This window comes from Notothenia rossii (assembly GCF_949606895.1).
Source record: "Notothenia rossii genome assembly, chromosome: 2".
Lineage (NCBI taxonomy): Eukaryota > Metazoa > Chordata > Actinopteri > Perciformes > Nototheniidae > Notothenia > Notothenia rossii.
Genome location: NC_136904.1, coordinates 84,409,226 through 84,431,399, shown reverse-complemented (window position 1 = coordinate 84,431,399; position 22,174 = coordinate 84,409,226). Strand labels below are relative to the sequence as shown.

Below are 22,174 nucleotides of genomic sequence, written 5' to 3'. Positions count from 1 at the left end.
AAGAAAGAATTATACATTGCTGTCTTTTTATGCCTTTAATAGCTACTAACTTGAATTTTTATTCAAATTAATTAATTAATTAATCAATTATTTTTTATATTTTATTGTAATGTACTGTAGAGACAAGGCTCTTAGTGACAATCATGTATTGCATTACAATTATATACAGGTTGGGAACCACTGCTGTAGGTAATGTATTTGTTGCTATTTTTTAGACATAACAAAAACGACATTAATATTAATAGAAAAGACACATTTAACTGTTATCGCAAAGTAAGTAGGTTACTCAGTAAACAAAAATCATCTGAGCCTGTAGCGCACAACTGTCCAATGCAGGCTGAGCACTGTCACAGCTACATCATCTCCATCATCTCCATTTTTCCTTAGAGTCTGTCTGGTAGACTTAAAATATACAAATATCAAAGGACAGAGTGAGAGGTCTCAGAGCTCAATGAGCAACGGATTCAAATGTCAGTTTGTCTTCATACATTTTGTAAACAGAGTGTAGATGACGGCTACGCTTTTAGCTTTTTTCGCTCTCTGCCAAGCCATCTACTTTCTTCTTTTGAGCAATTTCCCCAATGTGTTCCTCATGACTCATCCACCTAGCCCGAGGACCTGTTTGATTGCCAGGCATAGCCACTTTCACACAAACAGAAATGCAAAAATGAGTGTGTATGCAGAATAACACACACATAGATTTATCACCACTGACAATTCATGCCCATACAAGTTCAGGAATACACACAACCACATCATCATCATCATCATCATCATCATCATCATCATCATCATCATCACTGCCCTTAGGGGTAAACACCTTTTTCTATTTGGTTGATATCTAGCGGCATAGGGTAAACGTATTCCCCTCTCCCTGCATCTCCCCTTGGTCTTCCAGTCATTTCTCTGTGGGCAATAAGGATTTGTGAGATGGAGATGGACCATCAGTCTCTTCTATCAAAAAGCCCATCAAACTGTGACACAGCAGGTGAAGGAGGAGCAAAAATGGGCAGCAACAACATCCAATAGTCAAAATTGTTTTCCAAATCACGTGCGGCAATGCTATTGCTCCCTTTTATTCTGTCTTTCTCTGGTAGATCAAAGGTATTTCTAGGTGGCAAAGGCAAAGGAGAAGCAATACATGTAGCAATAAATATAGCATTAACATTCATAGTTTCTCCAAAGCTACTGTAAAGGGTTTCATGAGCAGTTTCTTAACAGCTTTCAAACAGAAAACACCTACCAGGCTGAAGTGTGTGTGTGTGTGTGTGTGTGTGTGTGTGTGTGTGTGTGTGTGTGTGTGTGTGTGTGTGTGTGTGTGTGTGTGTGTGTGTGTGTGTGTGTGTGTGTGTGTGTGTGTGTGTGTGTGGGGGTGTGTGTGTGTGTGTGTGTTTGCATTGAAGGGGGGGGTCTCTACTTCTTCTTTTCCCTTCTGATTTCCGCTTTTCTCATGTCCTAGGCTTCATTTCATAAAAAATCCTAGCAAACCTAATTTCATGCAATAAATGCATTATCCTAATCAACATTGATGAGTTGAGCATGCACTGGTGCACACATGCATATATCTGTGTGTGAGCGTGTGTGTTAGTGATTTTGCCATGATTAAGGAATTCCTATTTCTTCTTTGCTCCTGGCTCATATAGAGTATGGTGGAATAAACCGGTTCTACACCACTGCATGCTCCCACTTACTAATTATTATTGACCACTCTTTATGTGTAAAGTATGTATACAGGTAGGTGTGTATGCACATGCACCTGTGTCTGTAAGAGTCTGTGTGCGTGTGTGTAGATTATTGGGCTGTATGTAATAATGCTTGGATTCAGAGCTGTTTCACTTGCCAACATACTTCCGAGATATTAAAGCACAGCAAGCTTACACTGATCTGCTTGATCACAATTTGAGTACCCAGAAGCCTCTTTGCTTTTCCTGACGTTTCAAGCTTTGACTCTTAGATGAAAGAAACAAATCAAGACAAATGGCACATCTAGGCTGACAGATGCGAGTCATTCCCCGAAAAGTGGGGCCGCAATCACCATACAAACGATGACAGATGATCTTTGATATATGCCTATTGGTGATGTCATTATCAAATCAGCAGACCTATGCAAACAGTAGTGCTGCTGCTTCACCCAGATACACAGCAGATATTTGTCATCCTTGGAGTTTTAAACTATTGTCGCCTTAACATGACCAATTGTATTAAGTTTAAACTTTAATTCCCTGGTCTAAGTATAGCCTTAAACAACATATATGAATGATATGTCTGTCTAACCACATACAGTAGGCTCTATTTTCAGCTCTGAGTCATAAGGCTATTCTGTCATAACAGCAGAAAAACAGACTACTTGGCCTTTAAGGTGGGTAGTTCTATAAAAGTCAGGTATTTTTCTTTCTATATCAATCCCTTCACACTTTAGCGGCATACTCACAGGATTCTGGTGTGGAGGGGAGCAGTCAAACTTTTGGCTAACTGATCCACATTGTTAAAGCGGCCTATTATGCTCATTTTCAGGTCCATTTTTGTGTAGTTAAAATTACATAATTTTAAGAGTAAAAAGTGCTGTATTCTTTCTCATACTGACTGTGCTTCAGCACCTCTTCCCACCCTCTTTCTGAAACCAGAGCCCAGACTGCTCTGATTGGTCAGCTGGCTAGCTCTGTTGTGATGGACAACCGCTTAGAAATGTCCTGCTCCTTAGCCTATCACGTACAATGTGTTGGAGCGCTAGCCAATAGAAGCGTGAGTGTTATATAGTGATGTCCTTATGTCTGTGTGGGAAAGAAACTCTGGAAGGAACTTTAAGCCTTTGCAGACCATTTACATGCACACAAAACCTATACACACTACAGGAAAGGGAAAACTAGAAAAGCATAATACAGCCCCTTTAATAAAAACAGGGAATGGTGTAAAAGTGAAAGCTAGTGCACCCTAAAGTCAAAGATCAGAAGAGCCTAACTGACTGTGGGTAAATACATTCACTGATGGCTGATGATGATTACTTTATGTTAAAGTGAGAAGGGACTCTGTAACAAAAGTAAAATGGCTGGCATAAAGAACATGACATTTTACAGTGACTTACCAACATATACAGAACATTATTTAAAGAGGGATTTAATATTATTACTCAAAGCTTGGCTGCACAGTTTCATTTTATTGTGACACCCGCACACCAAACATACACATAAAAACACTGCTGGCACACCTGCAACCACACATGTCTCCTTTTCTTTTTTTAATGATATGTCTGACGCAGATGGAGCATGACGGGGAGAAGGATGTTAAAGCATGATAAATTGTCACCAACTACCTACAATAACATTTGCTCCACAGCAGCTACTAAATAAACGTTCAGTATGAAGATGAATGTAACCGAGATTAGCTCACTACGCAAACCAATGCCAACAATGTTAGCATAATTAGTGTTCTATACATAATTTCTTATATATTTTTGCATGGCACTCCACTTTCTACAAAAAACGTACACACATCATCCCTTAATTTCACTTCAAATAATACCAGGAGAGAATTCTATAATAGGCATGAAACCGCTCTGTGAATGTTTTTCGGCTTCAATTTGTTGTTTCATTTCTTCCAATTAAATTGAACACAGAAACTGTCTGTGTTCGACCAACTGTGAAGAAGAAAGGATTACAAATTTCTCGAGGGGGACACACACCCATTTATACATTTGTGTGTCAAATTCACAAGGTTTATGAAATGAAAATAAATAATATAGGTCATACCATGTTCTGTATATGTTCTTCTTTTTTATTTTTTAAAGAGCTTGTCATGGTCACATTGAGGACAAATAACAAACATTACCACCTCAACGAAGTCATTCATCAAACAGCAGACCAACATGATTCATCACATACAGAGTAATTTGTTTCTCATCCCTCACAGCCCACGTGTGTATTTCTTTATAAAAAGGTAGGCCATGTCATTGGGCTTTTGCCAAATGTTTGCAGAAGCTTTCTCTTGTGGGAGGGTGATCACAGTCTATGGTCTATTTATAGTTAGTCTCCGTATCCGTGATGGAAGCACCTGTAAAATAGGCAATTTTACAGTCACTGCGCCTAATCACTCAGCTGTGGGTTGGAAATAACCTGCCAGCCAGCTGTGAGCGCACATCGGTGATCTAAGTGTGTGTGTGTGTGTGTGTGTGTGTGTGTGTGTGTGTGTGTGTGTGTGTGTGTGTGTGTGTGTGTGTGTGTGTGTGTGTGTGTGTGTGTGTGTGTGTGTGTGTGTGTGTGTGAGAACCTTCCTGTCAGTGATCTTACAGATCGATAAATGATAAATTAACATAAGTAAAAGTATTGTATAGTTACAAACATAAATTGACCAAGGAATTAAAAAAAAGTAATCACTCTCGGTGACTGTTAAAAAAACGAGTTGTGTTTATAAAGTGAATCTGCAATTGCAATTTAAGAAAGAGACTGACCCGTAGGGCAATAACAAGCAACAAAGCTTTGAGTATTTGAGTGCTCAAGCTTTTTCACACAACAGGGTTTTGCTTTATTAAAGCTAATTGCCCATTTAATCAAATCCTATAATGAAAAAAAAAAAGGTGAAAAAAAACGAAATGACTAATAGCCCTGCCCACATGTGGGAACACATTGTAAACTCTGTCACTCTTCCCAGGGTGGTAACAGAAAGTGTTCCACTTTAAATAAAACGCAGTGGCAAACAACAAGGGGAAAACGCAGGCAGCAGACAAATCAGTTTGCACTTAAGATATGATGAGAGAAAAGGTCCTTTTGAATGTCTTGCATACATGTACCGGTATGTCCTTTACTGTTATTCTTACTGGTAATAAGTCTATTAAAATAAAAGTGTAAAATAATACACACTGTCCTTATTTTTGCCACATTCTTCCGTGATTAATAATAAAGCAGCTATGTTAATCAAATACATGCAGTCACATATTTAATTAAGAAAATTAAAAAATGGTGGGTCATTTAAATAAATGACAGGCACCAAATATAAGGACCAGAGTGGAATATTAATATTGTTGATCAACCAGCCAGAGTGGCTTAGCCTGGTTATGCAATTTCATCATTTTGGCTTTGCTCAAGAGATGATTGACAGTCCTCTTCCTTCTCATGTATAAAGAAATAGCAAACTGTCCAATGCGCCACTGAAAGCCTTCACACTGCTTATGAATAATAATTTCTGACTTTCAATCCAGAAAATAACAAGACACTTCTAGAAACCTTGTCTGATCCATCAAGACTTTCCACCAAAGTGAGTTTCTGAGGTGAAAATTACCCATTGTAGGAGGAGAATCAGGTTTTATGTTAAATCAGCGACACCTCATTTAAATAGGTGATAAAAGTTAGCAAGGCTTGTGAGGTGGGTGAGCTGCTGAGTCACAGCATCCTCTTAATGTCTGCTGACTTAGAGACAGAGGCTCATTATTTATAAAACTAGCTTATTTAATTCGTAATCTCAACACTGTATATGCAATAACATGAACTGTACCTGTGGGTACCGATACCAAGATTCTTTCGCACTTATAGATCTGAGCATAATCTTGTTTTACTACGGACATAATTCACATAGGCTTCTTACCTGTTTGAGCTTCTTCAAGTCTTCATCCAACTCCAGATTGTCCAAGATGACAGCCACAAAAAGACTGAGAAGAATCTAAAATGCAACAAGAGGAAATTAATGAGAAAGTCTGCCGAGTTTGATCACATTACACTATGTCAATGTCATTATCCCTATTACCATAAAACAAGACTTTTTCAAAAATACAAAGTCCGCTAAGTAATTGCATGTGTCTCTTGCTCGGTTCTGGAAGAGATCCTGCCTGTCTGCGGTGAAGTGTGAGTCATCCAGAGACTGCATGCTCCCTATATAAGAAGGCCAAACACTGAAATGTCAGCACTTCTTACGCCTGCAAGTCTGATTAACTGTGATTAGATGTAACACTTGAGGGAACACTGAAGGGGTGATGGCACAAATTGAAAGCATTAAGAAAACAACTCATGTATGCTTTTGCCACTTATTTCCAACAACCGGCTTTTACCGACTATAGAACTGCACCGACCAAAATGCTAAGAAATGTAATACAACAGTCTCTTCAACATGTTTGTCTTGTACATTTGAATAAGCACAACACGTTTCTCACCAGGGTAGCAAACAGATGGTAGAGGATGAAGTAGATGGCCACTACCGGAGCCCACATATGACCTACAGCCACCAGAGTCTGGTCCATGACATCAACCCAGCCCTCTTGGGTTAGGATCTGGAACATGGACATGAATGCCTACAGGGGGTAGAGCACAGGAATATAAAAAGCAAGAGAGGCAAAAGACAAGAGAGGGCAACTGAGTACACAAGGAGAAACAATGAAGAAAGAGTCGGAGATGAAATGACAGAGAAACAGACAGATCTGACATTTGAAACATGCTTTTTCACAGGAGAGCAAATATCACACAACTGATGCACATATCCCGCTCCGACCATCCTTCTCTAGCTGGAGGTTGTGATATTTTGAAATACAAGCCATAAAAAGAACAGAAGAAGTGAGAGCATAACAATCCTTTATTTGTGTACTGTCTTGCTGCCCTCTCATTTACTTGGTAGGGGTCAGATTAAAGTGTAGGGAACAGCTAGCTGCGACACTGTGGCCCCTGGAGTCAAATGACATGCCTGTGCCTCCTCCTTAGCATCTCACCTCCAGACAGACTCCCCCCCACTCCCTCCCACATCCCTGTCACTGCAGATAAAGATAAACCCAGCAACAGGTCTGCCCATTGGAGAGACAGCCAAACATCATTAACTATGATGGGATGTGCGTCTTTGTGCATGTGGGTGGGTGTGTGAGACACAAGCAATAAGAAAAACGAAGAGAGAAAATGAGAGCGAGGAGGGTAACATGGCATACAAGTGGCATCTGTTTACGAGCAACCCCTCATCTCCCGCTGTGCTGGGGATCAGCGAGATGTTGGAGGGGAGAAAAAAAGATATGGGAGTTCGAAAGGCGCGGCTAATGAGAGAGAAAGAAGCTCATGAGCACTTAGAAATCAAAGGAGGTACCACATCTGTCGACCAACCATGCATCTCATCATCAGCATCTGCAGCCCTCGGCATCGCTCGTCTGAGGTGCCCCTCTAGAACTGCTCATAGGCATTTCTTAATGTGTTTGCAGTGCATTTCCTTTTCTACCTGTGTGTCCTGATTTCATCTTCATTTCAGCAGATGGCTCTTACTTTAAAACAGCTGATATTTCCGGCTAAATAAAATAAGACCTACTGATCTCTAAATGCAGAGGAGCATGTGTGGGTATGAAGGGCAATACATCGGTATCTGATAACAATCAATCATTTCCAGGGAGCCCCATTATACAATGAAAGTGGTTGAAAATGTGCCAGCATTGTTTTATTCATACATGCGCTGAATACAGACAAGGTAATTATACTAAAGAGCAAAGTCCATTGTGCATAGCAATAGATGGAATTATTTAGACTCCTGACGACAGATTTCCAGAAATCTTTTCAATGAATCAACTTGTTGTTCTTCATATTGTGATCATTTGTTATATAGATCACCTGCACTAGTTGTTATATTTACCCTAGTGAGTGAGAGTGTATTCTTACCCTGGGGAAAGTGGTGAAGCGGTCCAGCTCCTCCACAAAGCAGAACATCTGCAGGCTAATGGCCGACATGACGATGAGGAGGCTGGCTGTGAACACCACCAGGCTGCCCAGCTTTTTACCTGGACCGAAGATCTTATACACAAAGTCCTCCAGAGCCGGCGAAATCTTAATCAAACGCACCACACGGAGCACCTGCATGGAAGAAAAACAACCATTTACACTGTTGAACTGTGTAAGGGGATATTTTGAAGAAAGTTTCGAAAAAATATCAGAATTATAAAACAAAAACACAGTGGCACATTGATAAGATATTGATTTTGAAAACACAGAGCATTGATCTTGACCCAGTGATAAAGGTGCAGTGATGGTGTGATCTGTCAACTGGCTCAGTCCCTAAATTGCTTGCAGTGACAACAACCAGCCCCACAAGGTAATGCATATTAGTCAGGCTTTGATCAGACATCCACAGAGTAGCTATCGATCGAGCTCAGAACTGATGCCCCTGGCCAGAGATTTGTCTTTAGAATCCAGCTCGAAGCCAAATAAATGGCTGTCTCCCGTTCCCGGGATACACAACAAATAAGGAGACAAATGGAGGGTAATAGTTTATAAGGGAGCCGAGAGAAAACAAATAAGTAATAATTCTCACAGCATAATAAGATGGGATGGAAAGAAAGTGGACCTTCTTGTCCGGACAGGCCATGATGACCACTATCCATTTTACTACTGATGCAGGCATAATATAACAAGGTGGGATCACAGATGATATAAGGCCATAACATTCTAAAGTTATTCACTTATCTTTCTTTGTCTTCACAGCCTCCAAACAAGGTTTTGGAATAATCATCTGTTTAAGATTGAACGTGTTGTATTTATCTGAAATAGGTTTGTTCAGTGGGGTGGTGGTGGTGGTGGCAGTAAGGTTTAGAGAGTTCATAACATTTAGTTTAAGTAGATTGAGCTGAGTATTACAGTATGAAGATGTGGAAACGAATTAAACAAATACTATTATGCAAATGTTGCAAATGTGCGAAATTATACCTGATTTATATGTATAAACCACGCCCACTTCCAGTCTTCAATCTGAATACAGAGGCACATATCTCTTTTTAGTTGATATATATAAATACAGATAAGGAAATCTCTCGTACTCACTAAAAAAAGTTGAATCTAACATTTAGTTGCATATCTCTAATCTAAGAAAAACATATAACTGTTATTAGAGGAAATCATATCTTCGCCAGTACTAATGCAGACAGAAAATGAACAATGAATAATCTTGAGTGAAATTACTTTGATGTGTAAAACTAATTACCATTACAAGGGGTTATCCCAACTACAGTTCAGGCTCAGGGCCAGATCTGGAGATAGAAACACGATAAATCACAGAATATTGTTTCACGGCTTCATTTAAAACCTTTTTTTGTATAAAGAGGATTGTGTGTCTGCTACCAATGATTAAATATAAATGACACTCAGTGAATGGCTCTCCAGCTGTGTGCTTCTGGCTCTAGCCTCTTGCAAGACAAAGCAATGCTTAACTGAAAATTGAATTGCCTATTGTGTCCCATTGTTCCCCGACACAGATAGCCCATCCAGAATTTATAAGATGTTGGCCAAACACCAACAACTAGAATTGGATCAGTGCATCCCTACTCGAAATGTGAAAACTGATTTGCATTTCTGTCTTTCTAAATAAATTCATTGACTGAACTGTTGAATTGTGCTGCTACTGAACTCATTGCAATTCTGAACCAACAGAAACAAAATGTTGGGTGCCCATTGGCTCATTAAAAATGATTATGCTAAGTGTATTTCAAGTGCGTATGTATGAGCTTTTAGAGCATGTGACATTTGGTCAGGAATAGAAGACGGTTGGTACGGCTAACCTTTAGCCTAATCATTTTTGAATAAATGTCACATGTAAAAACCTGGACCTACATGAAATCACCATGAGAGTGGTGAGACAGGAAGGCGCTTCCGGTTGCTCTTTAAAAACTTCTCATTAGCCAAATGCAAACAACTGCTATGAAAGAGGACTCATCTTTTGCTGCAAATTAAGGATTGAATGACATTTCACTCTACAAACTCGTAATATCGGTGGATGATGTTTCGTAGCTGTTACTACCCTGAGCTTGTCCCTAGTGTTTATTTGGTTGTACTTGAAACTTTTGTCGTAAATATTTCATAAAGATAAATAGCAATAACGATATATATCACAACAAATAAATAAAAATGTGTTTTTCCTTTGACGACCACCATGTTTGATGCAATGAGCTGTCAAACACGAGTTCTTATTGTGTGTGCGTTGCTTTTTTACAACATTAAAAGATCATTAGAGCCCAGCAGTGGAGCTGAGCAACGAATGGTTTTCAGTGAGAACTCACAATCTATGAATACAGTGCAATTTTAAGATCTGCAGCACATCATGTGTTAAGAAATACAATATTTGAGTGTAGGTATGAAAATGTAGACCCCAACACAGCTCTGAAGTGTAATTTACAGAAAATATTACCAATTTAATTCAGAATTAAATATCGGTTATACAAGTTATTTTCTTCCTCAAAGACGTGCATAGTTTATGAATGCAATACTGGCAGCCAATGCTTATATCTTAGAATAATGGAATGTATTGCCAGCACATAAATGGAGCATAACTCAGAAAAACATAAAAAGTCTGAATTACCATGAAAAAATAAGGTAGTCTAATTTAGGGGAGAAATAAAACAAGCAAGTCATGCCAAGTTAATTTTCCTCTTCTACTAAAATTACAGCCTGGGAGAAGAAAAACAGTAATGTTTGTTTTGGTCGCATTAATATCCAGAGCATAATTTAATCAAAGAACAATGAACAAGTCAACAGCCCTTTTTTATGGAATGAAGATATACCTGTATACCAAAGGATACCAAATACATACAGTATATTTCTTTGCTTGAGTGTATGCGTTTGTGTGGAAGGCAGCTGTTGAGTGAGTCAGACAGGATCGGGGCAGCTTGTATGGTCAAGGCTCATTAAAGACACATCAAGAAGCTCTTTCCCATCAGATCCTCCAAAGAGCTTTTCATTGACTTCATTACACGACAGAAAGGTCACAGGGTTACTTGTGATTCAAACGCTGTGGATGGATGATAATGCTCAAAGGCACCATTGCGACGTGGGTCATAATATAAAGAGGTGATGAATGTTTCTGCTTTGAGAACTGGGACAACTATTCACACTTTGGTGGAGGTAACATCCCACACAAATATATACACAAAATGTATAGAACACATCCTGCCAACCTTCACAACTACCGTAGATTACATTTCTTGAGAGGGCAAAGGCATCAGACTGTATTTATTCTACCAGCAGAATGGTTAGGACTTTCCCATTTGATTGCATCACATGAAATAATGTAGGCCTCTCTTTTCAGACCCAGTTTAACACTTTGACTGTTTTAACTTAGTACATCAAATCTGCTCTAACAATATCATCACTGAAAATACACTTGCTCAGAAATCACTTAACTGAATCTCTGTAAGACATTTGTGGTGACAGTGCATTTAACGCATTTTGAATGAGAAGAGGAAAGATTTTAACACTGAAGAGGGATATGATCGATTTGTACTCATTAATGCATAGTCACAGGAAAGAGATGTCACTAAATGATTCACAGCTTCTGTTCTTCACTGAGATTTTATCTTGAGTGGGAATGATTCAGTTTCATATTTAGGATATAATGAATATTTATACTGTCTGTCTGTCTGTCTGTCTGTCTGTCTGTCTGTCTGTCTGTCTGTCTGTCTGTCTGTCTGTCTGTCTGTCTGTCTGTCTGTCTGTCTGTCTGTCTGTCTGTCTGTCTGTCTGTCTGTGTCTGTGTGTGTGTGTGTGTGTGTGTGTGTGTGTGTGTGTGTGTGTGTGTGTGTGTGTGTGTGTGTGTGTGTGTGTGTGTGTGTGTGTGTGTGTGTGTGTGTGTGTGTGTGTGTGTGTGAACATACCTGAAAGTAGGTGAACTGAGAGTGGTAGAGGTCAGGGTAGATGTGCAGTGTTGTGCCCACCACCAACAGAGATTCAAACTTGTGCAGGGAGGAGCTGATGTAGCCGGTGAAGCCCAGGCACCAGATTTTCAGAAGTGCTTCCAGGTCAAATAACACAGTAAAGGCAACCTGGGATAAATACAAAAATCGCAATCAGTTTGAGCATTTACTCCCTTGCCACCAAATTGTAGGTTACATACTCTTTTATTGTAGAGAATAATACTCTGTGATGAATGTTGCTTGATTAGGATCTGATTTGTCTTAATGTCAGAGTCGATCTGTGCATTTAATTATTCAAGGCATGGTCTAGTAGTGGTGTTACTTACCAATAAGTACTCTATTTGGGTACATTTCGAATTGCGGTTCCTTTATTATTTTACTGTCTTAGTTTTTTGAGAAAACATTGTATTTTTTCTTCTACATTTAATTGCCAGCTATAGTTCCTTGTTAATTTGGAGATTCAAATTTAACAAGCTATTTATAACATGATGTCTCGTTACAGATCAATAGTTTAAAGAAGCTTAGCCTCCACCAGCTATAACACCTAAATGCAGTTTACATTTTGATGAATAGACAACTTTAGGGTTTTAACTTTAGCCCCTACCTACTGTAGTAGGATTTTGTGATTTTGGAGATCATCAGGATTTATTTTCTTAGCTGCATCAATTTTTGCTTTAAATCTATCCTTTGCTAGTTTCCAACTTTTTGTACAATTCTAAATCCTCGTAGGACTTATTTAAGTAAACCACCACTATCTTCAGCGGAGGGAAATACAGTAAGGAGGAAATAAACTTGGCACAACACCAATAAAACACGTATTTCTCCATTTCACTCTAAACTCAGTTCCTCCATTTCCTATTTTCCCTTCATAGTCTCCACACGGATAGGAATACATCTGTAGATCGATGGCTGTATGATAGGAATAGAGGGAGTGAGAGGAGGTAATATAGAGACTGATTTGTTCCTCCCTTTTCTTATCTCCTCCATTCAGCTGTGAGAGAGAGAGAGGTATGAAGAGATGCTCCTCACTGTCATTGTTGGTACTTTACGACCTGCATACTGATGAGATCACACTAACCTGTATGACACATACAGCACAGTGTTCATAAATCCTAAACTGGCTGATATCCGGAAAAAGCATCATCCACTCAGATTAGGCAGGATTAAATTCATATTAATTACAGACCATGATATAACCATGAAGGGTGGTTCAAACAAGGACCTCTACTGTAGAGAAAAACACACTGTGTATTTGTCTTTTAACGAATAAAAGATGATCTCATACTGTTTATTTACCCTTCTAATAAAATAAATATAAAAATAAAGCTCTAAATAGAAGCCTAGGTCTGAGGATTTGTGGTGTGAGGATTTGTGTTATTGTGTTACAAAAAGGGGGTTTTGAAGGGGACTTTTGAAGTAGTCAGAACAAAAAACAGGAACAAACAAAACATCTCACCTCTGCCAGGTAAAACTCGTCATAGTGCCTGCGGTAGTTCTCGCCTTTATAATAGTTGCTAGCAGCAACAATGACGTCCACAGCGACCATGCTCAAGATGAACATGTGGAACACAGAGGACCGCATCAGTTGCTGTGGAAACAGAGCAGTTTTCAATTGCAATCAATGAAAATCGCACACAGGAGCAAAGAGGAAAGAAGAAGTGTGTAGAAAATCAACGGCCATTTTCAATTGTGAGCCAACAATACCATGATAATTAAGTGGAGCATTGAATGAGATAAATGATTATAGATATACATGTATAGCTTCAGGGATCACAGGATATAAGATAAAGGAAGGATGTTCAGATATTGAGGGATAGAAAGAATATATATGTGGCGGCACAGACATGTGTTATTTCTTTTATGAGGTTCTGACTATATCCTAAACTTAAATGAAGAGGTGGAAATAGGGATATAGGGACAGGAACTAAACTGCATGAAATTCAAAGCAATCAGGAGCCTTTCATTGGCTGCTGGGAGAAACATCCACCCAGACAGCAGAATCAGTGTGTATTCAGAGAGCCGGAAACAAGAAAGCAAAGGGGCAATACGTGTATGTTATTTCCTGTGGGAGCAGCAGATGCATTGAACGCCTACAACAACATCACATAATAGAAACAATCATGAATTTAAAGAATGCGAGGGAAACTCCCCTGCAAACAATTCTGACAAAACATGCCCTCATTTAGACAAACACTGTTACTGTGTGTTCATTTGGTTACAATATGACAGATGTGATCACAGCCTTGAACTGCACGTATGTGGCATAATGAACAGATTGTGAGTGGGTAGAATAGCGCACCCTAAAAAAAGATTTGCATGTGAGACTGGTAATGGGAAGGATTGAAAAAGTCAAAAAATGCGAGGAAAACTTTAAGACGGATGAAGAGTGTTTCTCAGCGTTGCTTGAAAGATCAAATTCACCCCAGGCAAATGGGACCACCGCCAGCCACCCTCCTACACTCAAACACACTTACAGTACACATTTGTTCAACTCTAGAAAGCCTGGTGTGCAATTGGTGCTTTGAAACCAGTGATTGTGGTGAAATGACTAGATAAATTGCCTGACGTTTTCTCAAGTATTGCTTTTTCAAAACTGTTGCCATATCTGCTAAAAACTAATCGCAATATCATAACAGCAGAGCATGAGACTTCAACAGGAACATGTTTACATTAAGCCAAAACCTACTGGCCAGAGAAAATGTTCTTAATTGAAAGATAAACAGTACACTTAAATGTTTCTGAAAACATGTAAGGTAAGAGATAGGCAAAACAGTTGCAGAATTTAAATGTATATTTACGATAAACATTGTCCTGTTTAACTGTTTGATCCGAGTTCACCAGCAGTGATTGACACTGTGTAAGATACTCCTCTGCTCTGATTGGATGTTCTCCTTCAGACGTGCTTGAATTTTGCAAATGCAATAAATATCAGTTTACTTTCGACTGACCGAAAATATAAGTAGCTTTTTAAGAGAATGCAGCTTTTAAAAACTCCCAGCATGAGCATCACAGGTTGGGGAAACTCTGTAGCGTCTTCAAGAGATACTTAATAACCAACACGATTTGAAAAGGTCGTTCTTGGTCTTTAAACACAGTAACTATTGCTTTGTCTGCCCTCTTGTTGTCTAATCATCTTAGTCATTCGAGTCACTTTTGTCTTAAATGTGGATTATTGGCATCTTAAGCTCTGCCTGTACACACACAGTGGTAGGCCTCCCTGACTAACAGTGGACGTGACAAAGCAGTTTGACATTTCCAGCAACCAGACTCTCTCCCCCGTGGGTGTTTTGGCCGAACAGAGTTGTGTGATAGTGTGTGTGATAGTGTGTGATAGTGTGCGTGAGGCAGGGAGCTAGAGAGATAGAGGCAAACTGACAGAGAACAGAAAGTAAATGTGTGTGCGTATGAAACGGTTGATTTTCTCAAGGTCCTGACTTTGCCCATATTCTGTCAGCTCTTGGGAATCGCACTGCTAAGAAAAGCCGGAGAGCTAGTTGGAGAGCAGTGTGCATCGCTAACCTCTGACAGATGGAGATACAGGCTGCCTATCCAGCTCCGCCACAGAATCACATTTTAATCCTTCCCTTATATTCCCTTTTTTATTCCAAATTGGCTTAAGATGTTGCTCCAAAGGCGAAAGGGCCTGGTTTTCCCAATTCAGTGGATGGTACTGGCACTCCATATTTGGCCTCTAGATGACAGAATCAATTTACCAGCATCAATGTGGGACAAGATGGCTCTCCCCTGCTGTTTGATGTTTCTTAGCTTGTGTGTCTCTGAGATGTTTTTCGCACGTGTTTGATGGATTCTATTTATTTGTGTTGCCCCTGGCTGGGTCTTTGAAACACCAGGTGCTCACTGTGCAGAGGCACACGCATACAGACAGAAACACACAGACACAGACACGTTGAAGGCAAGTTTTGCAAATAGAAGCCACATTTTGGTTGCGGCTTTGGCATTAAGCCAGCAAACACTCGCATCTTTCATCTGGTAGCAAAGCAATGCTTAATTTCTAATACAAACGCAGAACATTCTGCAAAATACAGCATGTACTTAGCTCTCATTTACTTGACTGCAACAGTGTGTACATGAAAGAAACTAAGTATGCAAATAGAGTTGCAGATAAAAACACAACATTCAAGTGGCATGTAAATTAGTATTTGTGGGAGACTTTGCACGCTGGGTATGCTTTCATGAAAAGAAAAACATAATTATAATGAAGAAGAAAACACATTATTTTCTGTTTCATCAAGCTTTCTGGCTTTTTTATCACTCAATTTAGTCCATTTTAACAGTGCAGTCTCTCTAAAGGCTGTGGTCAGTGTCATGTGACCTGCAATCTCACACAAGAGGTGAGACAACTGTCAGCTGCACTCTTAAAAGCTGTTCCAACATGATTCCTGTCAATAAGCATAACAATCATCTGGGGGGGGGGGTGAATAAATCCATCATACCTGAAGCATTTCTAGTGGCTGCAACTGAAACACAACCAAGACAGAGACATACTGACAGGCCCAATGACTGCTTCCTTGTGCTCCTTCTGTTCACTCCGACTGCCAAGGAGGACAAATGCTCTTTCTGCTGGTACATGAGACGAGTGTAGCACATGTGCACATAGTTGGCAGGATAGAGCGGCGTTCACACAGGAATTGTCACCAACAGACTGAGCCATGTTCTGGCACCAACTCCTGTTACAGTTTTTCCTCTCCTGTTTACCGAGATTAAGAACAAACTGAGTGGGATTACAGACTGCTTCACTGGATTTATCTCTTCACTTCCCTCTTGTTTACAATGAACAAAACAAGTGATGATAATCAGAGTTCTATCAAAGGTCTTGGAAAGAGGTAGAATAGGTATTTGAATTCGGAAGACTAATGTCCAACTAGCGAACAGCACATAAGATTGTTATCTTTACAGAGTTATTTAAATCTTAAATCTAGCGCTGAAGGACTGGGTGTGTACAATTCTGCTGGGTTTGGGATTTGGGCCAGGTGGGAGTCCTTTTGCTTACAGCGATCCTGACAAGAGCAGGCTGACTCATGTCTCTGGCTAGAAATCAGGTCTTAATAAAAACATGATGGCCTGCATGTCTGCACCCTGCAACTCGCAATATTTGCCGTGCTTTGCCATCTCTGTTTCCATTTCCTGTATCTAGCAGAATGCAGTCTAGACCAAAAAAAAAAATATCTGATTCAGTCACAGTGTTCTGACTAAGAGTGTTAATCTCACAGGACTGGTCACATCTTGTTCACTCACCTCTTGCAGTTCTTATCCCACTATACACATTCTCTGTTGCTTTGCCCCAAAGCCTTTTTTCAGATATACCATCCATAGCAATATTCTCACTGTGATTGCTCTCCTCGTCCCCTTATTTTTTTCTCTCCAGCCAATTTCTCTTATCTATGTGCCCTCCCTATCATTCCACACAGAGACAGACTGACCTTAACATGTTGAGAGAATGTGTGTGCTTAAAATTATACAAGTGGTGACACTGAGAAGATGTAGAGGGCAAACATCCATAGCAGGTGAACAAGGAAGATTTCTGGAGATCAATAACCTCTGTCTTGGAAAGGAGAGGTCAAAAAATATCTTGATCCCTCGTACCTCAGTATTACCCTGCGAGTTACTGGGCTATCTATGTTTTCCCTTATTGTATTTAGGTCTGTGGACAGAGAGCTAAGACTGGGGAAGTGAGTAGCATTAGCTGTGCATAGGCAAAGAGGAAATGCTTAATTAATCTCATGATCCTCCAGGATTACTTGAAGATGGTAGTATTTATCATACTTTCATACCCTTCCTCAGCGGTTATGGGAAAGCAGCAGTATTCATTATTAGACTGCAGAAATATCTTGGTTGCTTGATTTTTATGGAGGGCTATTCTTCGTTGCATTTCTAAACCAATTGGGTACACCTGCATAGAGTGTCGCTCTAGATTTTTGCTTATACTGCATTGTAATTATTGTATGGTGGAGCACTAGAGGCTAATTAGTGGACCAGGTCTGCAGGGAAAGAAACATGGTGCTTCATTAACCTACACTGGTATATGCTGCAACCACAAGTCCACACAGACTCAGGAAAACTCTAAAGTGTCTTAGAAATAATGTCAGTACTGTAGATATAGAGCATCAGATAAATAAAGAATTACATAACTGTATTATATGAAAAAGGACATGTAGCTAAATGGCTCGATGCAATGACAAGCTTCTTGTGGGCAATTTCTATGGTAGACTGACAACACAGTTACACAAGATGGGTTCTGCCAAGAGAACCTCTGTCTAGGCCAAATGGCCCTTTGCCAACATACATTATATGGATCCATAAAGGACATTAGGAATATTGAAATAGCACCTATTTCCTATGCAAACATTTACTGGTGTTATGTTAACCTGAGCTGATTCAGACGTAGACGTAGCTTAGCCGTTGGGTGCTAAACTCTTCTCTGAGTTCTGATTAAATATTCTTGGTCCCACAGATTAGGACGGTCAAGGACAATAAGTAGATCTCTCGAAAGCAATTCAATGTAAAACGGACATTCCAAATCCTTAGTTTCCTAACCACATTTGACCAATTAAGAAAGATTGCCTAAGCACCAATATTGTTCTATTGCAAATAGAACAATAGTAATGGTGGCAATTAAAAGAGCATCGGCTCCAGAATATAAAGTTTCTCAAAACAAAAAATACAATGGAAGTTGTAACAGTGGCCACACTCACACTCATAACAAACAATTAACAATTAGAATGACAATTAAGACTTTGCTAAGGTTTCATAAAAACATTGGAAAAACAACTGTCTGAGCCAGAGAGGAACGCTCCCTGTTTTGAGGGCTATTTCGGTTTGAAACCCCTCAGGAGGGGAAGCTGCCATTTCCTCTCTGTCTCCAAGAAGAGCAGGTGGTTAATCAATTACGTGTTATCTCCAACTGCTGATGCCCGTCGGACCCAGACAGACCAGATTGACACCCACACACATGCCCAAATGGACGGACATCAACAGGCAGATCGACAGGCTGACAGTCAGAAACACAGAGGTGTGACCAGATACGTACAGGTGGTTTAGAGGACACTGGACAGGTATGGGTGAAGCAGCAGCACCCAGACAAATAGGAAGACACAAGCAGGATGCCTGTCTGTAGATAGAGCTCGCCTGCCTGCCTGCCCTGAAACATTTTGATCATTTGACGGCCAATTACTCTGGAGCCAGGCAGAGCAGAACAGAAACTCACACTTCACTTCCCCGGCACTCGCAGATGGCCCTACAGGCTGGATCTGCGCTGCCTGTCTTCACTCTACCTGTCTACCCAGCTAGCAATGCTCTCTCCTGATATGGGTGAAAAAGCAATGAAATAAGGTGCTTGTTGAGACTTTAGAGGAAAAGCACAAGGGATATCAATTATTTATTGAAGTGCCTTTCCACTCCCTCAATTAAAACATCAAAAATAACAATATAACCTAATTGCCAGATCCCTAAACACATACTGTACATACTGTAAAGAGACATGTGCACAATATGCTTTGGTACAAATTCAGTATTCCTATGGAACTCTTCCAAATGAATCCCTTATAATCTGGTAATGTCCTGTATCTTTTTCTTAAAGTGATTCCACCTTTACTTTTCGTTTTGTTGTTACATTTGTTTTGAAATCGCCTTACTTGTTGTGTAACCACACTTATTCGCATACAAACGGCCTTTGTGTTTGCTTAAAACAGCTGCAATAGCTCTTACAGTTTCCTGAGACAATCAGAAAATCAAAACATTTTCAGAGTGGTGTGATGGCTTGACATGCCACGAAAGGCTGTCAGTGTATGAGTGGCACTGAAAGTACTTTGAAATGAAGCACTGCATGATGCATGTCAAAGTCACACTCAGTTCTATTCAACTTTTACACTTGTGATTATTATTTGCCTCACGCTTGACACTTTGAATGTTCAATTAGGCAGACATTTAAATAACAAAAGTATTTTAAGTGATGCTTTTCCAAAAAAGAAATATAATGATTTTTTAAAAATCTGAATATTCTTAATAATGCAAAAACATATGGCATGTAATCTAAGTAACTACATCCTTAACGGAGAGCAGTTCATGTCGTCCGTTTAAATAAACAGTATGTATGAATTTGAATCATTCTCAGTGTTCTTTTCTCAACTTTTGCTGCACAATCTGGTACTCACATTTTGATCAGAGTTCTCAGATATATAGCTATGGTCAGAAAGAGTTGGGTTCAAAGACAAGCTGCAGTTATGGAGTAGCACTGCCTAGATGAGTAGAGATAAGTACAGTAACATGACATTATATCATCAAGGCATAACGCTTAAAGTTTAGATGATACCATAATAATCAATATAATCACTATTAATGTTGACTTCTGTGGTGAGCAGCAAAGAACATCAGTAAGTTATGTATAATAAATCATTTCATTGATCATCTACATTATTAATGTATCAAGCATGAAAACAATCTAAATAAATAATGGGAAGAAATCCTCCTATAGATTTGTTGGTTTTGGAACTTTCCATTATGAGTGGAGCATTGCTTTGAATTCTCATGCAAGTACAGTTAACATTATGTCTAGGGGCTTTACGGCAAATGACAAATACAGAGTGTCTGCAAGACTAATGCTAAATGAAAGTCGAATAAGAATACCTACTGCTTTACATTTTTATGTGGACGATACCGTGATGTATTGTGCAGGTCCCTCCAGTAAGGAGGCTGTTGCAGGCTGTTTTTAATAGTATTCAGACTCAGCTCTCTGAGCTAAAGCTTATTTTAAATGTTGATAAAACTTAGGTAATGCTATTTTCAAAAGTTAAAAAGACACCAGAGACCACTTTGGATATTGTTACTGCGCAAGGAAAAGTACTAGAAGTGGTTACATGTTACAAATACCTTGGTATCTGGCTTGATGATTGCCTCTCTTTTAAACTTCAGGTCGATAGAAGCTGAGGTTTAAGCTAGGTTTCTTTTTCAGGAACAAGTCCTGTTTCTCACTTGAGGCCAGGAAAAGGCTAGTCACTGTGACCTTTTTACCTGTGCTGGACTATGGTGATCTGATCTATATGAATGCACCTGCCCAGACCTGCACAAGTTAGAGACCGCCTATCACAGTGCACTGAGATTTGTAACTAACTGTAAAGTATTAACTCATCACTGTACCCTGTATGCCAGGGCAGGTTTGCCATCATTTACTTTATGGAGGCTCAGTCATGGACATGTTCGTCTATAAAGCCATGTTGGGTAAACTCCCATCTTACATCTGCTGATCACACAGAGAGTTGCAGGTAGCTATTGCCTGAGATCACATGATGTGGTTTTGTTAGGTAAGAAAGCTTTTATGTGTCCAGCTCCTCTTGCTTGGAACAGTCTTCAAAAAGATTTGAAAATGAGCAAATTGGTTCCACTGCTCGGATAGGTTCAAGGTTCAAGGTTCAAGGTTCTTTATTGTCAAACTAACATAGCTACAGAGTCATTATGTCGTTGAAAATCTTAGGTCACAGGCTTCTCCAACAATGCAACACAATAATACAGATAAGCAGACAATATGAACCAATATTAAAATATACTACGGTATATTAAAAGTAATACAAGAAGAAAAATGTTTTTTCTTTAAAAAAAGTGAGAAAAAAAAAGTGGAATAGTGCAATATGAGTCTATATACAAGTTATTAGAATGATATATTAGATAATAGATAAATAATGAATAAGTAGCAGATGAATGTTATGAAATTGTTTCAGCAGTTCAGTTGTTTAACAGTCTTATTGCCTGTGGGATGAAGCTGTCTCTGAATCTGGTTGTTCTTGTCAGGATGCTGCGGTAACGCCTGCCAGACGGCAGCAGACTGAACAGTTTGTGGCTGGGGTGATGGGGGTCTTTTATAATCCTGAGGGATTTCTTCCTGAGCCGCTAGGAGTAAAGGTCCTCCATGGATGGCAGCTCCTTCCTGGTGATGTTCTGTGCAGTTTTCACCACCCTCTGCAAAGCCTTACGATTGAGGGCGGTGCAGCTGCCGTACAAGGTGCAATGATACTTCATACTGTTGGGACTTGTCAATGTCGCTAGGTATGTAAATGTAACCCTGTAAATATGATGTCCTTTACTGTTTTCTGTTGTTTTCTGTCTCATGTTGTAACCTACTTGCTGCCATGTTGGGCAGGTCTCCCTTGAAAAAGAGATCAAGGATCTCAATGGGACCACCTGGTTAAATAAAGGTTTGAATGAATATGAATCCCTAAAGCACTGCGCCTCATTCCCTTTTCTGTTTCTTCCATTCACATACCTCTCTTCAACCCTTTGACCTTGTAACAGCATTACCAAAAACGTATTTTGCAACACTGGTCTTCCTATGAAATATACTCCCCTGAAAATGATAGTGTATGAAGAAGGTATGTTAAGATCATTATCCCCCTCTATGGTTCTCTCTTTCTATGGTGCTTTTTATGTGTCAGCCTCTCTTTGACAGGAGATATTTATCACAATTTCTGGGCCACTGCACAGAGCTGAAACCCTACATGCGATGGAGGTGTGAGTTGCACCCTGACCCACTGAAACACTGCA

General features: G+C 39.6%; 1 protein-coding gene across 1 annotated transcript in view; it reads right to left on the bottom strand.

Annotated features, from left to right (window-relative positions):
- Positions 1–22,174, bottom strand: part of nalcn (sodium leak channel, non-selective) — a 65,422-nt gene that overhangs the window by 24,831 nt on the left and 18,417 nt on the right. The window contains exons 13-17 of the mRNA XM_079666162.1: positions 13,080–13,211; positions 11,585–11,752; positions 7,608–7,799; positions 6,137–6,274; positions 5,575–5,649 (exon numbers count right to left, since the gene is read on the bottom strand). Of these exons, the coding sequence (XP_079522288.1) occupies positions 5,575–5,649; positions 6,137–6,274; positions 7,608–7,799; positions 11,585–11,752; positions 13,080–13,211 (705 nt within the window). The remainder of the gene's footprint in view (positions 1–5,574; positions 5,650–6,136; positions 6,275–7,607; positions 7,800–11,584; positions 11,753–13,079; positions 13,212–22,174) is intronic.